This window comes from Ursus maritimus, unplaced genomic scaffold (assembly GCF_017311325.1).
Source record: "Ursus maritimus isolate PB19 unplaced genomic scaffold, ASM1731132v1 scaffold_4, whole genome shotgun sequence".
In the NCBI taxonomy this organism is placed as follows: Eukaryota; Metazoa; Chordata; class Mammalia; order Carnivora; family Ursidae; genus Ursus; species Ursus maritimus.
Genome location: NW_024426552.1, coordinates 64,152,247 through 64,169,250, shown reverse-complemented (window position 1 = coordinate 64,169,250; position 17,004 = coordinate 64,152,247). Strand labels below are relative to the sequence as shown.

At 42.4% G+C, this 17,004-nt stretch overlaps 1 protein-coding gene across 1 annotated transcript; it reads right to left on the bottom strand.

The window, feature by feature from the left end:
- FBXO40 (F-box protein 40) lies at positions 1–16,987 on the bottom strand. The gene is made up of 5 exons (XM_008708184.2): positions 16,908–16,987; positions 16,686–16,796; positions 6,036–6,068; positions 3,262–5,175; positions 1–815 (listed from the first exon to the last, which is right to left on the bottom strand). The coding sequence occupies exons 3-5, from the start codon at positions 6,036–6,038 to the stop codon at positions 600–602; spliced, it is 2,133 nt and encodes a 710-aa protein (XP_008706406.1). The 5' UTR covers positions 6,039–6,068; positions 16,686–16,796; positions 16,908–16,987; the 3' UTR covers positions 1–599.
- Between the last annotated feature and the right edge of the window lie 17 nt (positions 16,988–17,004).

The following is a 17,004-nucleotide window of genomic DNA, read 5'->3' as shown; positions in this document are numbered from 1 at the left end:
TGCCCTTGATGCTGCTGTGCTCAGCCAAGGTCTCCATTTTTTTGGGCTGTGCTGTGCTTGGACTTCCTGGACTTACAGGTGGTGGAGTGACTAAAAGAAGACCTGGACTTAACCGTCAAGATAACCCCAGCTCCAGAACTGTCAAACCATGTGCCCTTCACCCTGGGTGCCCTGGGACGCACCTCAGTTCCCTACTCCTGCATTGCTTGCCTCCTCTATTTGAAAATGCTCATCAACGAAATCATTCTGCACCAAAGTACAGGCCTGTGCTGGTTATGGAATTGCACTGCTCTCGTCTCCTAAGACTTGGGCTCATCTTTCAAATGGCCTCAAGTTACCTATTTTCTCCTCAGATTGATTTGTTTTAGAAAAAAAAAAGTGGGGGGAAGGAAACAGGTTATCAGTATGGCCCTTATAGCAAGTGTACAAGCCATGGCTTAGGAGTTCTTGAACCTTGTGCAACTGCTCAGGTTTATGGCAGTGCACGTTCCAATACACTAGATAAGCATGTATGCAGTTTATAGAAGAAAGTCCTCAAAATCACTTTGTCCTACATTCAGTAACCTGGGGTGAATCCAAGAATGATGGCATCTGAACCTTTAGCAGGTGTGTCTTCCTCGTGGTCTGGCTCTAAAGGTGGTGACTAAGCTCTCTCGGGCCTGCTCCTGGAGCTGACACATGCTGGTCAAAAGAATTGGGTCAGTCTTATGCTCTACAACGTTGAAAGGACAGGACTTCAGGTGTTCAGACATGGAGGCAACTTCATTGAACTCCCAGCTCTTGATTTTGGAGAAGAGGCTGCTGAATTGCCAGATCTGTTAGGAAACATGGAAGTTCAAAGGTGAACACTGGGGCAAGACCCTCAGGTTGGCTTTATTTGAAGAGTTTAGGAAAATACCTTCCTGTTCTTCATGTTCTTAGCTTCCAGAGAGCATTTAGTGGCTGCTGTAGACATTTGTTAGCTCCTTCGTCAGCATCCAATTCCTAGTTCACCCTTCCAATTGATAATCTTCCCAGCCAGCCATGTAATTTTGTGGAAATGCCTACAGCAATCTGTATATTGACACATACCCACCCCCTCCCACCAGGAACAGTGATCAGTTCTAGAAAGACACATGGTTCAAATTAGGACAATTTGTGTCAATCGGACTCTACCCCAGGACTTTTGCTTGAGATATCAAGAAGCAGATTCTCTTTTTCCCTCTGTACTTGAACTGGGAAACTTCAGTCTTAGGAGCTGCTGGCAGCCCTCAGTGTCCACCAAGGGAGAACCATGTCTTAGAATGGAGCCACTAGAGAAGAAGTAGAGGTAAGAAATAGAAAATAAAAAGATCAAACTTTACCTGAGCCATTGCCTTTGGGTGAAAGTTCCCTTTATTACTTATGCCATTTTAAGTTGGTTTTCTGTTGCTTAAAACTAAAAGTATCCTAACTAAGAAGAGTCACACTAGAACAGAAACTTCAGGAGAAATCTCAGTGTCTGGTACAAAAACACCTTTTGGCCTTTCCACCTAGGATGTGGTGGCAAAGTCACTAGTTTTTAAATCTGGCTACGAGGGCAGGCATAACCTGATACCCTTTCAACCTGACACTTCACCCTCTGTTTCTTATCATTGTTCCTATGTAAGAAAAGTGTTTCTGGGGATCTTAGAACTATTTCCATTTTTACTTTAAAAAGGCCATTTTAATATAAGCATCCTTTAGCTCCAACTAAATTCTCTTTTTTTCCTTTCTAAAAGGAAATTAGTTTTTCTCAAGATATTCAGGAATGGTTAGAAATCACTGAATTGGGAACAAACATGAGCCAAAAAATAATGGAATTTCTAATATGTAAATTGAATTTCTAATATGTAAATTATTTGCATCTGATTTTATAGAGGAAGATATTAGACAGTCCTAGGTCATACAAGGCAAGATCTCAGTCTTATTCATGTTTATCCCTAACATGTAAATGGGTGGTAGTCAGTGTTTATTTAACACATGGATGCAGGCCTGGATACATGAAGGAGAGTCTCATAATTGGTTTTTGAAGAAAACTGCTCAGGGAATAAATAATGGAAAACATATAAGATGTTTTAGACATAATCAGTGAAAATAGGTGTGAACAACTAACTCTCCAGTGCCAGTCTGCACACACCCACATTTTGGGAAGAAATTCAACAGTGAGATTATGGAATTATTGACCTTAATGGGTATCATTAATTTGTGGTTCATATTACCAACATATTTACCATGAGAAATGATGCTAAGGGCATCTCATATATGATGAATTAGGAGTTTCACTTTTGTATGGTATAAGGTAATAGAAATTATGATGCAGTTCAGCAAGATTAGGAAAAAGGAAAAAGATTTTTCCAAAGAGAAAGATTCTTTGATTTATACAGCAGAGTTTTTTGAGAAAGTAAACAGATATTTGAACCAGGAGAGATCAGTGAACCAAATTATTTTAGAATTTCAAAATGTCTTTAACAAAGGCAAAAACTGTTTTGCTATTTTTTAAATTAGTTGATATGGGACCAAGGAGAATTTGTTGACATACTGTATCAGACTCCAGGCAGCAAACAGATGGCACACTTAAATTGGGTAATTTGAAGAGAATTAAAAAAAATAACAATATGCAAATGTGTGGGCAGGTTGTAGGAAAGCCACAAGATATAATGCAGTATGGGGGCTAGTAACAATCTAGAGTGTTAATACCCTGGGCCTGAAAGGGAAGAAGAAAGGTCACTGGAACCAAGAATGAGTAATTGTGTGGAGTCACCTGATACAGTCACCTTCAGTGGAGGGACATGGCCAGTGCTAAGTATCAAGGGTGGGAGAATGCATGCAGAGAGGAAGCCAGAAGAATAGATTTATCAACTCATTCTTCCTCCCTCCCATTTCCCGCTGACACACTCCCATTAGATTAACCCAGCTGGAAGCTGGTGGGCAAGGTTGCTAATTGAGGCGGTCTGTAAAGATCAGCCTCCTGGGGGACTGATCACAGTGGATAGGGTTGGAGAATGAATCATGTGAACAAACGGAAGATATCCAGGACACATACACAGAGATAAACAGGTACTACCATCTGTATTGTCATTTATATGTCTATCGGTCTGTCTTCCCTACTAGACTGAACTCCTTGAGTTCAGGGATTATGTCTTCTTCCCAGGAACCTAGTACAATGCCAGTGCCTAGTACAGTGCTTGGCACATAGAAAGCTCTTACTAAATAATTGTTGAATGAATGAATGAATGAATGAATGAATGAAGGTTTACTTGCCTCTCTGTGGACTCTCCAGGAGGTGCCTCCGTGAGAATACCTCTTCTTCTTCCACTGCAGGAGGACCATCCCTCTCTCTTGTAACAAAGTAGCACAGATATTTCTCATCAACACAGACACCTGGGAAAGCTGGGACAGGCTGATGCTGTCCAAGAACCCAGCAATGTATTGCAAAACCTCCAGGGGCAGGCTGGTTAGACAATTCTGGCTTTTCCCTCCATGGCCTGAGAGATGGTTGTTCTTCTTTCTCTCACTCAGCTCTGAAGCAACCTCTGGCTTAATGGCAAAGGTCTTGAGCTCCTGACTATAGATCACTTTTGCCTTTTGCCCTGGGGGACGGAAATGGTTTTGAATAAATGTACATCCCAAGTAGGCAAGAGGGCATCGATGCTGAAACCAGCCATTGAGACATGACTGAATGTCTGTGTGGACATTCTTGAAATGTAGGGGGAATTCATCCCTCCTGAAGAATTTGTTGCAAGTGAAAGTGAAGGCAGAGCTGCTCTTGTTGTGTCTCCTGGTCACACACTCACTGTGGAGTTCCACATGGAGCCCCCCTGGGTTGGCAGTGGTTAGGAGGTCAGCCAGCACTGTCCCAGAGGAGAACTGTTCTGGCTCAAAATTGTATGTCTGCGTAGCAAAATCCATGAACAGCCCATCAATGCTCCTGGATTCAGAGATGACATGACCTTTAAGCTCTCTTTCTAAAGCACACAAGAGGGTTGTCTTGATGAGATCTGATTTGGGTAGGTCTTCCACCATGATCCCTAAATCCGAAGTGTCTACTGCCTTGTGTTCACTTGGTTTACAACTCAACATGGCATCTCCAACACGAGCCCGCTTCCCACAGTAGCTCACAGGAACTTTGAAGGTGTAAACAGTCTTCACTTCCTGAGCCTCAAGGTTGCCATAAACAAAGTCCCGCTCCTTAGGTGTACAAGCAGGCATCTGACCAAAGTGGATAAGCATCCTCCCATTGTGCACCAGATACATATTATAGTCTTTTGCATCCACAGCTTTTTTCAATCTTTCTAGAACACCATCCTGCCAAGGGGCAAGCCCTGTTGTTTCCAGGGCTTCATGAAAATCCTGCTGCTTCTGGTTTTCCTGTGGTTCTTTCTCTTTGAGAGCCTCCTCTCCTACCATGTTATTGTCGCTAGAAATCTGTTCTTTCCCTGGGCTGTTCCCACTTGTGCTCTCACAGCCTACTGATGAGCTTGTTAAAGCAGAGGCTGCATGCTCTTTGCTGAATATGTTCTCCCACTTGTCAAACTTGGCCAGGTCCATCCCTTCTTTGGTTTTGGCTAACACCTCTCGTTCTTCTTGACTCAGTTCTGCCATCTCTCCATTAGTTGCTGATAGAGATCCACGTGGTACCAAACTGGCATCTGCTCCACCCACTGCTCCTTCCATTTCCTCCCAGCTGGCTTCACCATTCATAGTAGGTTCCTCCTCAGTGGGCTCTCTAGTTTCTGGGAAAAGTTCTACCATTTTCAGAGATCTGAAAAGGACCTTCTGGTCCTGGAGGGCCAGGGCTGTGTCCAAACACTCCTCACTGGGGGTCTCTTTCATGATGTTCTCATGAAGGGTTGTTTCGGAGTCCACATTTGGCCAGCGATTCCACTCCATGGAGCAGCAGACCACGCTGGCGGGGCATACTTGCAAGTGCTTGGCCAGCTTGTAGCGGGACATGGAAAGGGGGCAGCCGTATTCGGAGTTGAGGCAGGGAACCTCCTCTAGAGGGCAGAGGAGCTCATGCTCTGCCTCTTTGCACATGTGGAAGGTGGCACCACAGGACAGATGGCAGTTTATCACCAGACAGGAGACATCAGGCTCCACAGGAATGCGGCAGTGACGGTTGAAGCATTTCTCACAATGCCTGTGCTGCCCAGGTAGAGGCCTGCGTGCCCTGCCCTAGAGACACCAACAGCAAGGAGAAAGAGAAGACATATGGAGGAGAAGTTCTGTGCATGTCTGCGACTGCGTTTTAGACGACTTATTTCCTGTTTATACATGCTTGCTATAGGAACCTTGGATAATCTAGAAAATCATAGAGAAGAAAGCAAAAATCACTCATACTCCCACAACCCAGAAATAACTACCAACACTCTTTTCTTTATTTTCCAATAGTTTATTCTATGTATATAGTAGATGTGTTTAGAATAGAAAAAGAAAAAAGCTGAATGTAATGGACTACACTGTTGATAATTGTTCTGAGTTGTGGGTTATGGGTGATTTATATGACCCTGTTAATACTATGAATACAGTTCTGCATCCTGCTTTGTAACTATTGTAACATGAGACCACACTGTTTTATTGATTCTTTGCAAGCTGTCTTCTTAATGGTTGTGTAATATTCCAGAGGAGTGTGCTGTCATTCATTTAACCAGCTATCTACCCAGTGCTGGGAAGACAGGGGCCACGTGTACTTTTGTTCACTTCTGCATCTCCAGCACCTGGACCATCATAGGTACTCAATATGCTGAACGAAGGAACTGTCAGCCATTTAATATATTGCTGTATGTTTGGGTTTTTCATTTTTAAAGTTTTGCTAAAGATCTTTGCTCACAAATCTTTCTCAGCTCTCTGCTCTTCCCCTACTCCATGTCAATTTCTTCTAGGTTCTGCTCCAGCATCTCTGGTTTGGCCTAAAGTCAATAAATATCATCAAACCATAAGGGCAAATCTGCCAACTGTTTGGGCTACAGGTTAAATGAAGCTAGCCAGATTTGGACCCCTGAAAGATGAAGATCCAATCAGCACCTGGTACTTACCATAGCTTCCTAATTTCTTCTTGCTTTGTAAATCTAGGGGGAAATATGAAAATATGAATATGAATGATTAGTAAGAAAAGTATTTTGGTTATGTATATGAACAGAAGTCAAAGAGACTTTGCATACTCTTATTTAAATCCTTTCACCACCCTGGAGGTAAATGTCTTTGCCCCATTTTATAGTCTAGGAAATGGAAGCTGGAGAAGTTAAATGACTTGTCCAAGGTGATAGAGCTGCTAAACGACAGAATCATGAGCCACGCTAGCCCACACTTCTCACTGACCCACACTGCCCTCTGATGGGCATCTCACCAGACATGGGACGTGTACCTTCTGCTTCCTGTAACTTTTCTCCATTGTCTACCAACAATTATCCTGACATTCCACCCATCCATGAATCCCATCACTGCCGCATGCTTTTCTGACCCAAGTTAACCTTCTAGCTTTCTCTCCCACTACAGCTTCGTGCCTACAACCTGATATCTAGGTTGGTCTGGGGCATTGTACAAGTGTCTGTGATATGTCTACTATCTGTCCTTCACCATGGTGAATTCTGCTGTGCCATGGCTAGAGCAGGGGTCAGACCTCAAGGGCCCAGAAACGGGCCAAGTGGGGACTCCAGCAAGCAGAAGAGAAGATGCTCTGCCTTCAGGAAAATCTAGCTCCTTGGCTCTGGTCAATTGGTCCCATGTGGGAATATGTTGCCAGACCATCTGATTTTTCCAGAGAAACTGGGGATGCAGATTTTTGTGAGTGGTGGTATAATGTAGTGGTTAGGAGGCAGACTATGCAAGATTTAACCCAGCACTATGAGTCAGTAGTTGTGAAACTGAAAAAGTTGCTTACTGTCCTTGTTCATCATTTTCCTCATCTGTAAAGGGAGAATAATAGTACCTATCTCATAGTGCTGTTGTGGGGAGCAAATGATTTCAATACCTGAAACTCTTAGAATGGTATTTATCTCATAGACATAATCTAAGCATGTTTGCTATTATAAAATAAGTGTTTTATATTTAATTATACTGCAAAATTTTTGTTACATAATGTATCAAGGTAAAAATCCTTGGAATTTTGAAGTTGGCAACTAATTTAATTTTTCTAAGAAAAAAACCCTCTATTTGGGCCAAGGAAAAACATGTATGCGAGTTACACAGGATCTGCAGCTTGCCAATTTGCAGCACCTGGTCTAGAGAACTTGTAGCATAATGTCAGCACTGTGTTAGTCTGGGGTGGAGTGGGGTGGGGTGGGTGGGGTGCAGTTAGCACTCAAAAGTCAGAAAACGCAGTATTTTGAAATTTTATTTTACTTTAGGATTTATCAGTTCATTATGGGTGAATTTTCCTTCAACTTTTAAAAATTTCAAATTTACAGGAAAGGTGAAAGAACATATACAATGAACACCCATGTACTCGACCTATATCCAAAAGTTAACATTTTGCCACTTTTGCTTTCTCTCTCTCCCTCTCTCCTCACACACGCGCGCGTACACACACACACACACACACACACAATTTTTGCCAAACCACTAGAAAATAAATTGCTGTTATTATGACACCTCATCCCTAAGTACCTCAGCCTGTATTTTCTAAGACTAAAGACATTCTCCTTTGTAACTGCAATAACATAACACCTAAGAAAACTAAAAAATATTTTCTAATAGTATATAATATGCTGTCTGTGTTCAAATTTATCCAATTGTCCCAAAAATAATGTCTTCAACTTTTTTTTTTGTTAATTTTTAACTTTTGAGCCAGGATCCCTTTAAGGTCAATTTATTACATTTGGCTGGAAAATCTTTTTAAACTCTCTCAATTTGGAAAAGTCTCCCCAACATTTTTGTTTTTTGTTTTTTTTCCAGAAGAGACAGCCTTAAGTCTCAAGGAAATTATATTCTGATTTGTTCATGTGTTCATTTGTTCATCCATTCCTTGAACAAATCTTTGTTGATTACCTGCACTGTGCCAGTAAGGGAGCCTAAGCACCACCTGGACTGCTTATTTAAGTAGTTCTTAAACACTTTTGCTCAGTAGAATCAGCTGTGATGCTAGTTAAATCTATAAATCTGCACTATAAAAATGGCAGCCACAGCCACATGTAACTATTTAAATTTAATCAAAATGGAATAAAATTAATAATTCAGTTCTTCAGTCATACTAGCTACATTTCAAGTTTCAGTTTCCACATATGGTTAGTAGCTATTCTATTGAACAACACAGCATAGAACATTTCCATCTGCATAGAAAGTTCTATCGGACAGCACTGCTATGCTGGCTGTGCCTCTGACTCAAGTGAGGGGTGTGTCTGGAATTCCCATCCTTAACACATTACCCATCTGATTCTTATGCACTGGGACTACTGAGTGTGAAAGACTGGTCACGGCAGAGAGCTCTATATCCCTAAGAGCCTGAATCAGGAGGCAAGTGTGAAATTGCAAGTGAGAACATCAAGCAGATTCAGGGCCCAGGAGAAGATAAATGAAGGTGTTAAAGCCAGAGAGGGAATTGAGCAGAGGGAAGGGCTGCGAGGGCAGGACTGAGATGGAGCAGAATAGGACTGGGCAAGAGGACATCTTTTGGATGCAAGAGGTCAGCTACTGGACCTTCTAACATACAACTGAACATTCAGTTAGGCTCCTGCTGTGTTCCAGTTTGATCACCCCCTGGGGGGGGGGGGTCCACTGTGGACTTACTGTGGAAATTTGTACATATGAGGCGAACACACCTGGCATTATTTGCGGCTCAAAAGGGACCATTTAGCACTGTGACTGGGGTGTTAACCAGCAGTGGAGGGATGGCATGGGAGGACCTAGAGCAAGAAACTGCTTTGTGGAGAGTGTGATGAAGCTGCAGGGGTAGAACTGAGCGTAGCGGAGCTAGGCAAGATGAGGCCAAGTGCGTTGCAAGGGAATCACAGCGTTTTTGTTTCTGGCTGGAGATGGGGAAAAAAGAGGAGTCAAATTTGATGCCAAGATTTTGAACCAGGAAGACAGAATATTGGGTGTAATTCTGAGAAAAATAGAAGTCTGAAGACAGAGTTGTTTGGAGGGGGGAGACAAGTCCCACAAGTTTAATACAAGTTGCTTAAGGTGATAACAGATCATGGGGATGGTAAGATGAGGGTAGAATGGAGAGATGCAGATTTGAGAATTACTTAAAAGTGGGAAAGGAAGCCATAACTGGGGAAAGAAGAACATGGAATAGGCATCTGAGCTAGGACGCACATAGCTGAGTATGACCACTTTCGAGACAGTAGGGAGAAGGAAAGCCAGAGGAGAGACCAGAGAGCGAAGAGTCAGAACCATGTGGCCTGATGTAAAGGAAAGGGTGAGCAATAGCCTTGACTGCTGCCTCAAGATTAAGAACAATGCTAACATTGCCACTGCTCATGGCAGGTCCCCAAAGAGCTCTTGCCAGAGCAAATGTGGCATTTCAGTTGTGCAATGGGACCCTTGCCATTCAAAATGTGGTATTTGCTTAGCGGGGAGAGGGAAGCCATTAAACACACATTCCAACATTAGCAGGACCTGTGCCCTGGCTGGCAGATTGTGCTCATCTGCTTCCTATTCATAAAAGACACTCATGAATAAAGTTGGAGTCTGGATGATTCAGAGTCCCCTACTGGTTTTTAGGTGGGAAAGAAGAGGCAGATTGCGAATGGAATACAGCTACGTGAAAGAAGCTACCAGCTACCAGCAGTAGGAATGCCCAACTTCATATTTGCCAACATGGTTCTGTCACAAAGTTGAGACTAGTTTCTGGGAAGAGAAAAGCAGGTCTAGCTGGTTCTGTGGGCTCTCTATGTGTGGCAAGAACTCTGCCCCAGCTGCAGGAGAGACAGCGGTGACGAACTCTAAGCCCAATAATTTCTTATCCTTCAGCATTATAAAGAATGGTTCTTAGGAACAGTGCTATTGAAACTGGAAACTTTTGTGGTGGAGCCCTGCTGCTCTCCGTGTCTTTGAAGTTATTTGAAAATATCCCTTTAAGAGAAAAGAAAAACAATGCGCACAGGCAACAAAGATGCTGTTTCTTTTGTTTGTTTTGTTTTTAATGATGCTATTTAAAGATCTTCTGCCACGCTCTGGAGCTACACCAGATAAGTGACTTTGAGAGAGGACGTGTGCTGAGCAGAAAGACATAATAAGTGGAGACCACTCCTTGGAGAAATTTGACAGTGGAGGGGAGGAGAAAGATAAATATAGCCTAAGGGCACAAAAATCCTATCTGAACCTTTTGTTGTATTCTAAAGGAAATTGTTCCACTGAGATAAAGGACAATCCAAAATTCTTGATTGTCTATTTCTGGGTAAACAGTGTGACCATTGTCCTGGTTTGCCTGGGACTCTCTTGGTTTTAGTTTTGAAATTTCCAGATTCCAGGAAACCTCTTAGTCCCACACAAACTTGGATATTTGATTGATCATCTTAGGTTGTAGCCAGTTGGTCTTGCCCCAAGATGATCAAATTATGTATATCATTGATTATCTTGTGACGTAAGATGCCTTGTTCTAATCTCCGTTTCAGTGCAGTGACTGGATCCTCATTCTCCACGGTGTTTGTCTGACTTTCCTACTTTGAGTGATTTTTCTACATTTTGGATGTCAGGGAGAAAAAGTAGTAAGATTTTAGTGCCTATCATGTTCTTTACATAACATCTCATTTAATCCTCACAATGGCCACTGAGACATGGATATTACCCTTTCCACTCACAGTGGAACACAAAGATGAGTAAGTTTATCGGGTTTAAAACTCTCCTCTTTGGCATATCATACTGTGTCCCTCAGAGACCCACAGAGACATGTGGTCTATCCCTGTGATTTGGGAAGAAAGCAAGCCCATGACTAGAGCCCATCGGGGAAAGCCTCTCTCCCTCCAGTTGGCACAGAAAGGAAGATACACCTATTATCTTTCCTGATTGTAGAGGAGCTGGATGGTCTTTATTCATAGGAAGTTCATAGGAAGAACTTTCACCCCCATGGTGATTGGTTTTTGTCCTCCTCTGGGCCACATTCCACACTGTGCCTCATCTGATTAGAGGAAATACGAAAAGTACCCAGGTCCCATAGCTTTGCACTGGAGGTAGTACATATATGAAAGTAAAGTTTTAAGGGTTAAAAGCTCTAATATAATACGGGTTTTGAGATTTAAACTAAAAAACCTACTAAATTAAAGCACGTACATTATTGAAACTCTTCACTGTGGAAAAGGTTGACAAAATTCTGTGCTTGAAACAAAATATTTTTATCCAGGTACCGTTTTCTCCTTTAGTTTCTATGCTCCTACATTCACGTTTAAATTCTTACTTCCTGTCTGAAAAGGCAATACTTTCCCTCCATTTTCTCCTTTAGTTTCTATGCTCCTACATTCACGTTTAAATTCTTACTTCCTGTCTGAAAAGGCAATACTTTCCCTCCTCTTAAAAATGAACTTCAATAAAGTCTGTGGTCAAAACACTCTCTGAAACACTCTCCCCAAAATATATTTTAGAGTCAAAACAATATAATTTAGATAGCAGTCAAAACAATATAATTTAGACCTAAATAGTTTCAAAAATCTACACAGAACTAGATTTTACTGGTTGTACTGGATGCAGTTTAAGTGGAATATGAGTAGATGGAAGGACCAGGTACGTGAGTTTAAGGGATGGATATTTCTTTACAGGAATAGGGGATAATTTAGAACCTGGCAAGGGGGAAACATTTGATGCAGGTTGTGGTGCTGTGTGGATCACTCAGAAAGTAGTAAGTTAATAAGAAAAGGCGAGTCAGCTAGAACAATGACCCTTAAAGTGTGGTACCCAGACCTACAGTGTCAGCATTACCTAGGAACTGGTTAGAAATATAAATTATTGGGCCCTACCAAATCAGACCTACTGAATCAGAACAACTACCTCCAACCAATGCTGTTGTAAACTCAAGTTTAAGAACCACTGAGCTAGAAGCTGGTTGATTTTGTGCTCCCAGTCACAAAGGAACTAGCACAAGGCCCTACACAGGAATAAGTTAAGCAGGAAGGCCTTGGGGAAAGACCTGAAAGGGCATTGGGCACTTCTGTCCATTTCTTTCCATCTCCACCATCACTGCCTGGGTCCAAGCACCAGTCTGGTGCAAAAGACCATAATCAGTCTCATCCCTCCCATCTGCTGCTCTGTAATCTATACTCACCAGCAGAAAGAGTGATTCAACAACTTTTTAAAAAATTTTAGTTAACATACAGTGCAATATTGGTTTCTGGAGTAGAATTCAGTGATTCATCGCTTACATACAACACCCAACGCTCATCACAACAAGTGCCCCCCTTAATACCCACCACCCATCCATCTAGCCCATCCCTCACCCACCTCCCTCCATCAACTCTCAGTTTGTTCTCTATCATTAAGAGTCTCTTATGGCTTGTTTCCCTCTCTTCTTTTTTTTCCCTTTAGAACCCAAATGTCCATCAACTGATGATTAGATAAAGAAGATGTGAGATAGATATATATATATATGTGTGTGTGTGTCTATATATAGACACACAATGGAATATTACTCAGCCATCAAAAAATGAAATCCTGCCATTTGCAATAATGTGGATGGAGCTAGAACGTATTATGCTAAGCAAAATAAGTCAGTCTGAGAAGGACAAATACCATATGATCCCACTCATACGGGAATTTAAGAAAGATTTCAACAACTTTTAACACTAGGCCACTATTCCCACTATTCCAATGAATTCCCATCACAAGGAATGAACTTTGACACCCTTATCTTGGCCCATAAGGCCCTGCTTGAGTGTCCCCTTATGTGTGGGCCACTGCTGGCCTCCTTTACCTCACCTTTCCCTTGAGCACTTAGCTCTAGCATTGTCACTCACTCCTGTGTGGGCGTTTGTGCGTGTTCTTTCTGCCAAAATTCTCCCCTTGCTTTATTTGTGTTATGGGCTCCTTGCTCTTTAGATTGCAGTTTATATGTTACCTCCACAAGAGGCCTTATCTGACACCCCCAATATAAAATAAATTAATGAACACTCTCACGTGTTAGCTAAGTAATTTTTGACAAGTTAATCTCCCTAAAGCTAATTTATTCATCCATAAAGTGCAGTTCTTAATAGCCCATAGGATTATGACAAATGAGATAAAGNNAGGGAAAGGGTCACTCAGTTGTTCGTCCTTCCCCTATGAGGAAGGTCATTCTCATGGTCACCTCCATGTCCAGGTCTTTTTGTCTTCACATTGCATCACTCGTGCAGCTCTTGGCTGGCCTTGCTGTGTTCAGTTCTCCCTCACTCCAAAGTATCTTATATTCCACTGCCAGCTTAATAATCTTCAAACCCCATTTAAGAAAAAAGTCTTACCTTACTTCTTTAAGAACGTGAGTCCCCCTGAAACTGCCCCACACACACCACCTTGTATTCACCACATGCATTCCTTCAGCTCTTAGGAATTCAAGCAGTACTGCTCCAGGCTGGAGGACCTTTCAGATGCCACAAAAGCAGATTGAGGCATCTTTGTTTCCTAGGGGCAGATTTGTCATTTTTATTGTTTACCTACATATATTATTCTGTTCATTAAGGAAAAAAAGGTGTCAGTTGAAATTGGCTTCTCTCTTGCGATGGGCTGCAGAGTCAGTTCCCCCTAAGGGAAGTTGCTGGGATAGTGTGCTCAGGGATGAAAGCCATCAATGGGGCAGAAATTATCTGGCCAGGTGAGTGTGTTTAGGTGGGAAAAGAGCTCTGACTGGAATATCAAGGGAGGACAGAAATGCTCCCCAAGGAATGTACAAAATAGTTTCTGAGAGACTGAGAGAGTACAGCTAATGTGCGCCTAGCACTCCATGTTTATTCAATAGGACTGAAATGAATGAAATTGAATAGAACCCTAAAGAAAGTTTGAAAGAGCTCTGAGAGCAATTTAAAACAAATTTAGGAGGAAAGTGTAATGATGTCAAATGTATGCTAATTTGGGGCTTTTGTTTTTTTCTTTTTAGAGAGATAGAGTACACAAGCATGCAAATGTGGGAGGGAGAGAGAGAATCCCAATCAGGCTCCACGCTCAGCACAAGCCTGACCCTGACATGGGGCTCAATCCCAGGACCCTGAGATCATGACCTGAGTAGAAATCAAGAGTCCGAAGCTTAACCTACTGAGCCACCCAGGTGCCCCCGCCCCGGGGCTTTTTTTTTTTTTTTTTTTGAAGAAAGAAATGTTTTTAATGTTATTAGGTGAATGTAGCTTTAACTGAATGGAAAAGACTTCTTTGGGCTTGAGTTGTAGTAGACATTCAGCTGCCAGAATCGTTTTCAAGAGGTTGTAGTACTTGTTCTAAATCCTTACAGTCATAAACCAGAAATCTGGATCACGCATGACCACAAATCCTCGCTCTGGAGCTCCCGAATCTTCAACGTGTATAGGAATCACCTGGGCAATCTTTTTAAAATGCAGATTCAGATCTGGTAGGACTGGGGTGGGGCCCAAGAGTCTTCCCGTATATAGCAACGCTCCAGGCAATGTTGATGGTCCAAGGACCTCCCTTTGAAAGGAAAGTGTCTAGTTTAAACTCTTCATTTCCTGGGAGAGAAACTGAGGCCCAGAGAAGTGAAGTGTCTTGTCCTTGCTTCTCACCTTGATGTAAGAGTGAGAATTCTTTGGAAACCACACGCCACACAGAGCTACCTGTGCGGCGGTGATGGCCAAGGGCATGTGGGCAGCTTAGATGGTGCCAAGGGCAAAAAAGGACAGAGCCCGGAAGAATGAGGAAGAGGTGGGGCCTGAGTGTCACCGGCCAACAAGGTCATGAGAAGGCATACAGCAGGTATATTTAAATCACTGACACAAGCAAAAGAGAATGGGATTAACAGATAATAGCTTTAACATTCTTTACTGTAATTTTAAAATTAGTTGGCCAAAGGGTTGATGTCAGAGAGATATTTTTAGGCAAGGGGCCCTTTCAGCACCCCTCACATGATGTCAGCAACTAACTATTTTGCCTCCTCATGTGGCTGGCCCTGGTGATAATTATTTATTCCTGAGCTTCAACTTCAGTGGAAGTGACAAGGTCAAAAGTTAAAGATCGGAGATATTCTTAAACTCTTAATCTGTTACCCAGCCAATCAGTTACTTTAATTATATACTGTTAAATTGTTCCCCTGCCAGGGATATTTAATTCTAAGGAAAGAAAACGTATAAAGTAAAATACTAAAGTAATCCCTTTGCCTCGAGATTTTACCACAACCAATTGGCTGATGATAATTCCCACATCTGGGTCCATAATCCTGGGCTTCTGGGCTATGATTCCAGCATTTTCATTATACCCTAGTTAATTCTCCTATCTTGTGCTTCTGTCATTAGTATCAGTATTTTAAATTACTGTTTTGTATTGACCAAGAAAGTGCTAATTAGCTAGATTATCAGGGGTAGCTGTGAGTCAGCCTGTCTGCATGGCTATCCTAAATCAATGTGCCCCAGTCTCACTAGGACAGCATCTCAGCATATACCTTGGAGACCTTGGTGTCATGGAAACCCTGACAAAATTAAATGAAATTAGGAAATTACACACAACGCATTGTGCCTAGCAAACCAGCAGTATGTGTAACCTAGACATCAACAGCACAGTTAAGAGATACGTCTGGAGGTTACAGAGGCAGGCAGGAAGGAATCCAGGAGTTAGGGTATCCGGGTAGGTCTCCTTTTACTTGGCATTGGTGGCTTTAGCCCGTAGACTGCAAAGTTCAGAGTGTACAGAATCCCTTTTGCTGCATAGGCCACTTCCTAGGATGTCCTTAGCTGAACTATGAACATTTAAGCGAGGCCCAGAGGGAAATAAAAAAATAAACACTGCCCCGTTATCGCAGACAATTTATTTGCTCATGAAACACTATGCGGTTATTTCAAAAACTAGAAATAATCTACATTTTAAAGCTTTCGATACCGCAAGTATCATTAATCATTTCCCTTTTGTCCTTCTGGATGTGCAAGCTTCAAGTTTGTAATAATTTTTGGTTTGCATGCAAAAGCCTATATAAGTCTTTCAACTTGTAAAATATTTTCACTCCTATTCCTTGGGTGCATTTTGGATTCAAGAGATTTGAGGAGGAGAAGTGCAGTTAGGGAATACTGTTAGAGAAAAACAAGTCTTAGGCTCTGTAGCCAGAGTTTAAGCAGTACATGCAGTGAATACAGCTGTGCTCCTTTAATCCAGTAGCGTGACACAGGGGATGGAATTTAAGGTACATAAAATGGTATGTATGCAAGAATGCCTTGCAGTTAACACAGCAAATGTTGATTGGTGAAAAGATCACAGCATCTGGACTTAAAAACTAGAGATCCTGGGTTCTAGCCCTTCCACCTATTTCCTCACCCCTTCCACCCTTCCCTAAGCCCCTATCACTACTGTGTAACTTTAGAGATCTCACACAGCCCCTTGGTTGGCCGTCAAAGAATGTAAACTGCCCGAAAACAGGTAATTTCCTCCTGCTCCAAGATTTTAGATTTAAAACAAGAGTTTACCTGTGGCTGGGTCTCCTTCTCAGAGCCCACCGCCTTCTCCACCACAGGTAACTAATTTGCTTAACAATCTTCTCGCTCAGAGCAAAAAGGCGTGCGCAGCTCAGCCTCTCTCTCCCCATCCACCACTCCAAACGTCTCCTTGGTTCGCCTGCTCACGTTTGAAAAGCTTACCTTAATGGCACGGGCTGAGTCAGCATCTGCGGCACCTGTGTCCCTTGACTGTGAGCAAGCCGATCGCAGGAAGTGGCTGGGGGAGCGTCAGCTGCAGCAGAGGACGGAGTTCTGTTGAGGAGGCAGGGGAAGCAGAGAAAACTTCAACAGAAATAGTTCAAGTGTTTCGAAGTTAAAAATAAAACTATATCACAAGGGGCAATGTGACCAGGCTCAGCTTACGATTTTTTCTTTCCCCCGTATTTATCAGCACTTGGTCTCCCCTGCAGGAGCCTTAAGCAGGGGAAGCAGGAAGGGAAGTGAGCTTTTATATCGAGAG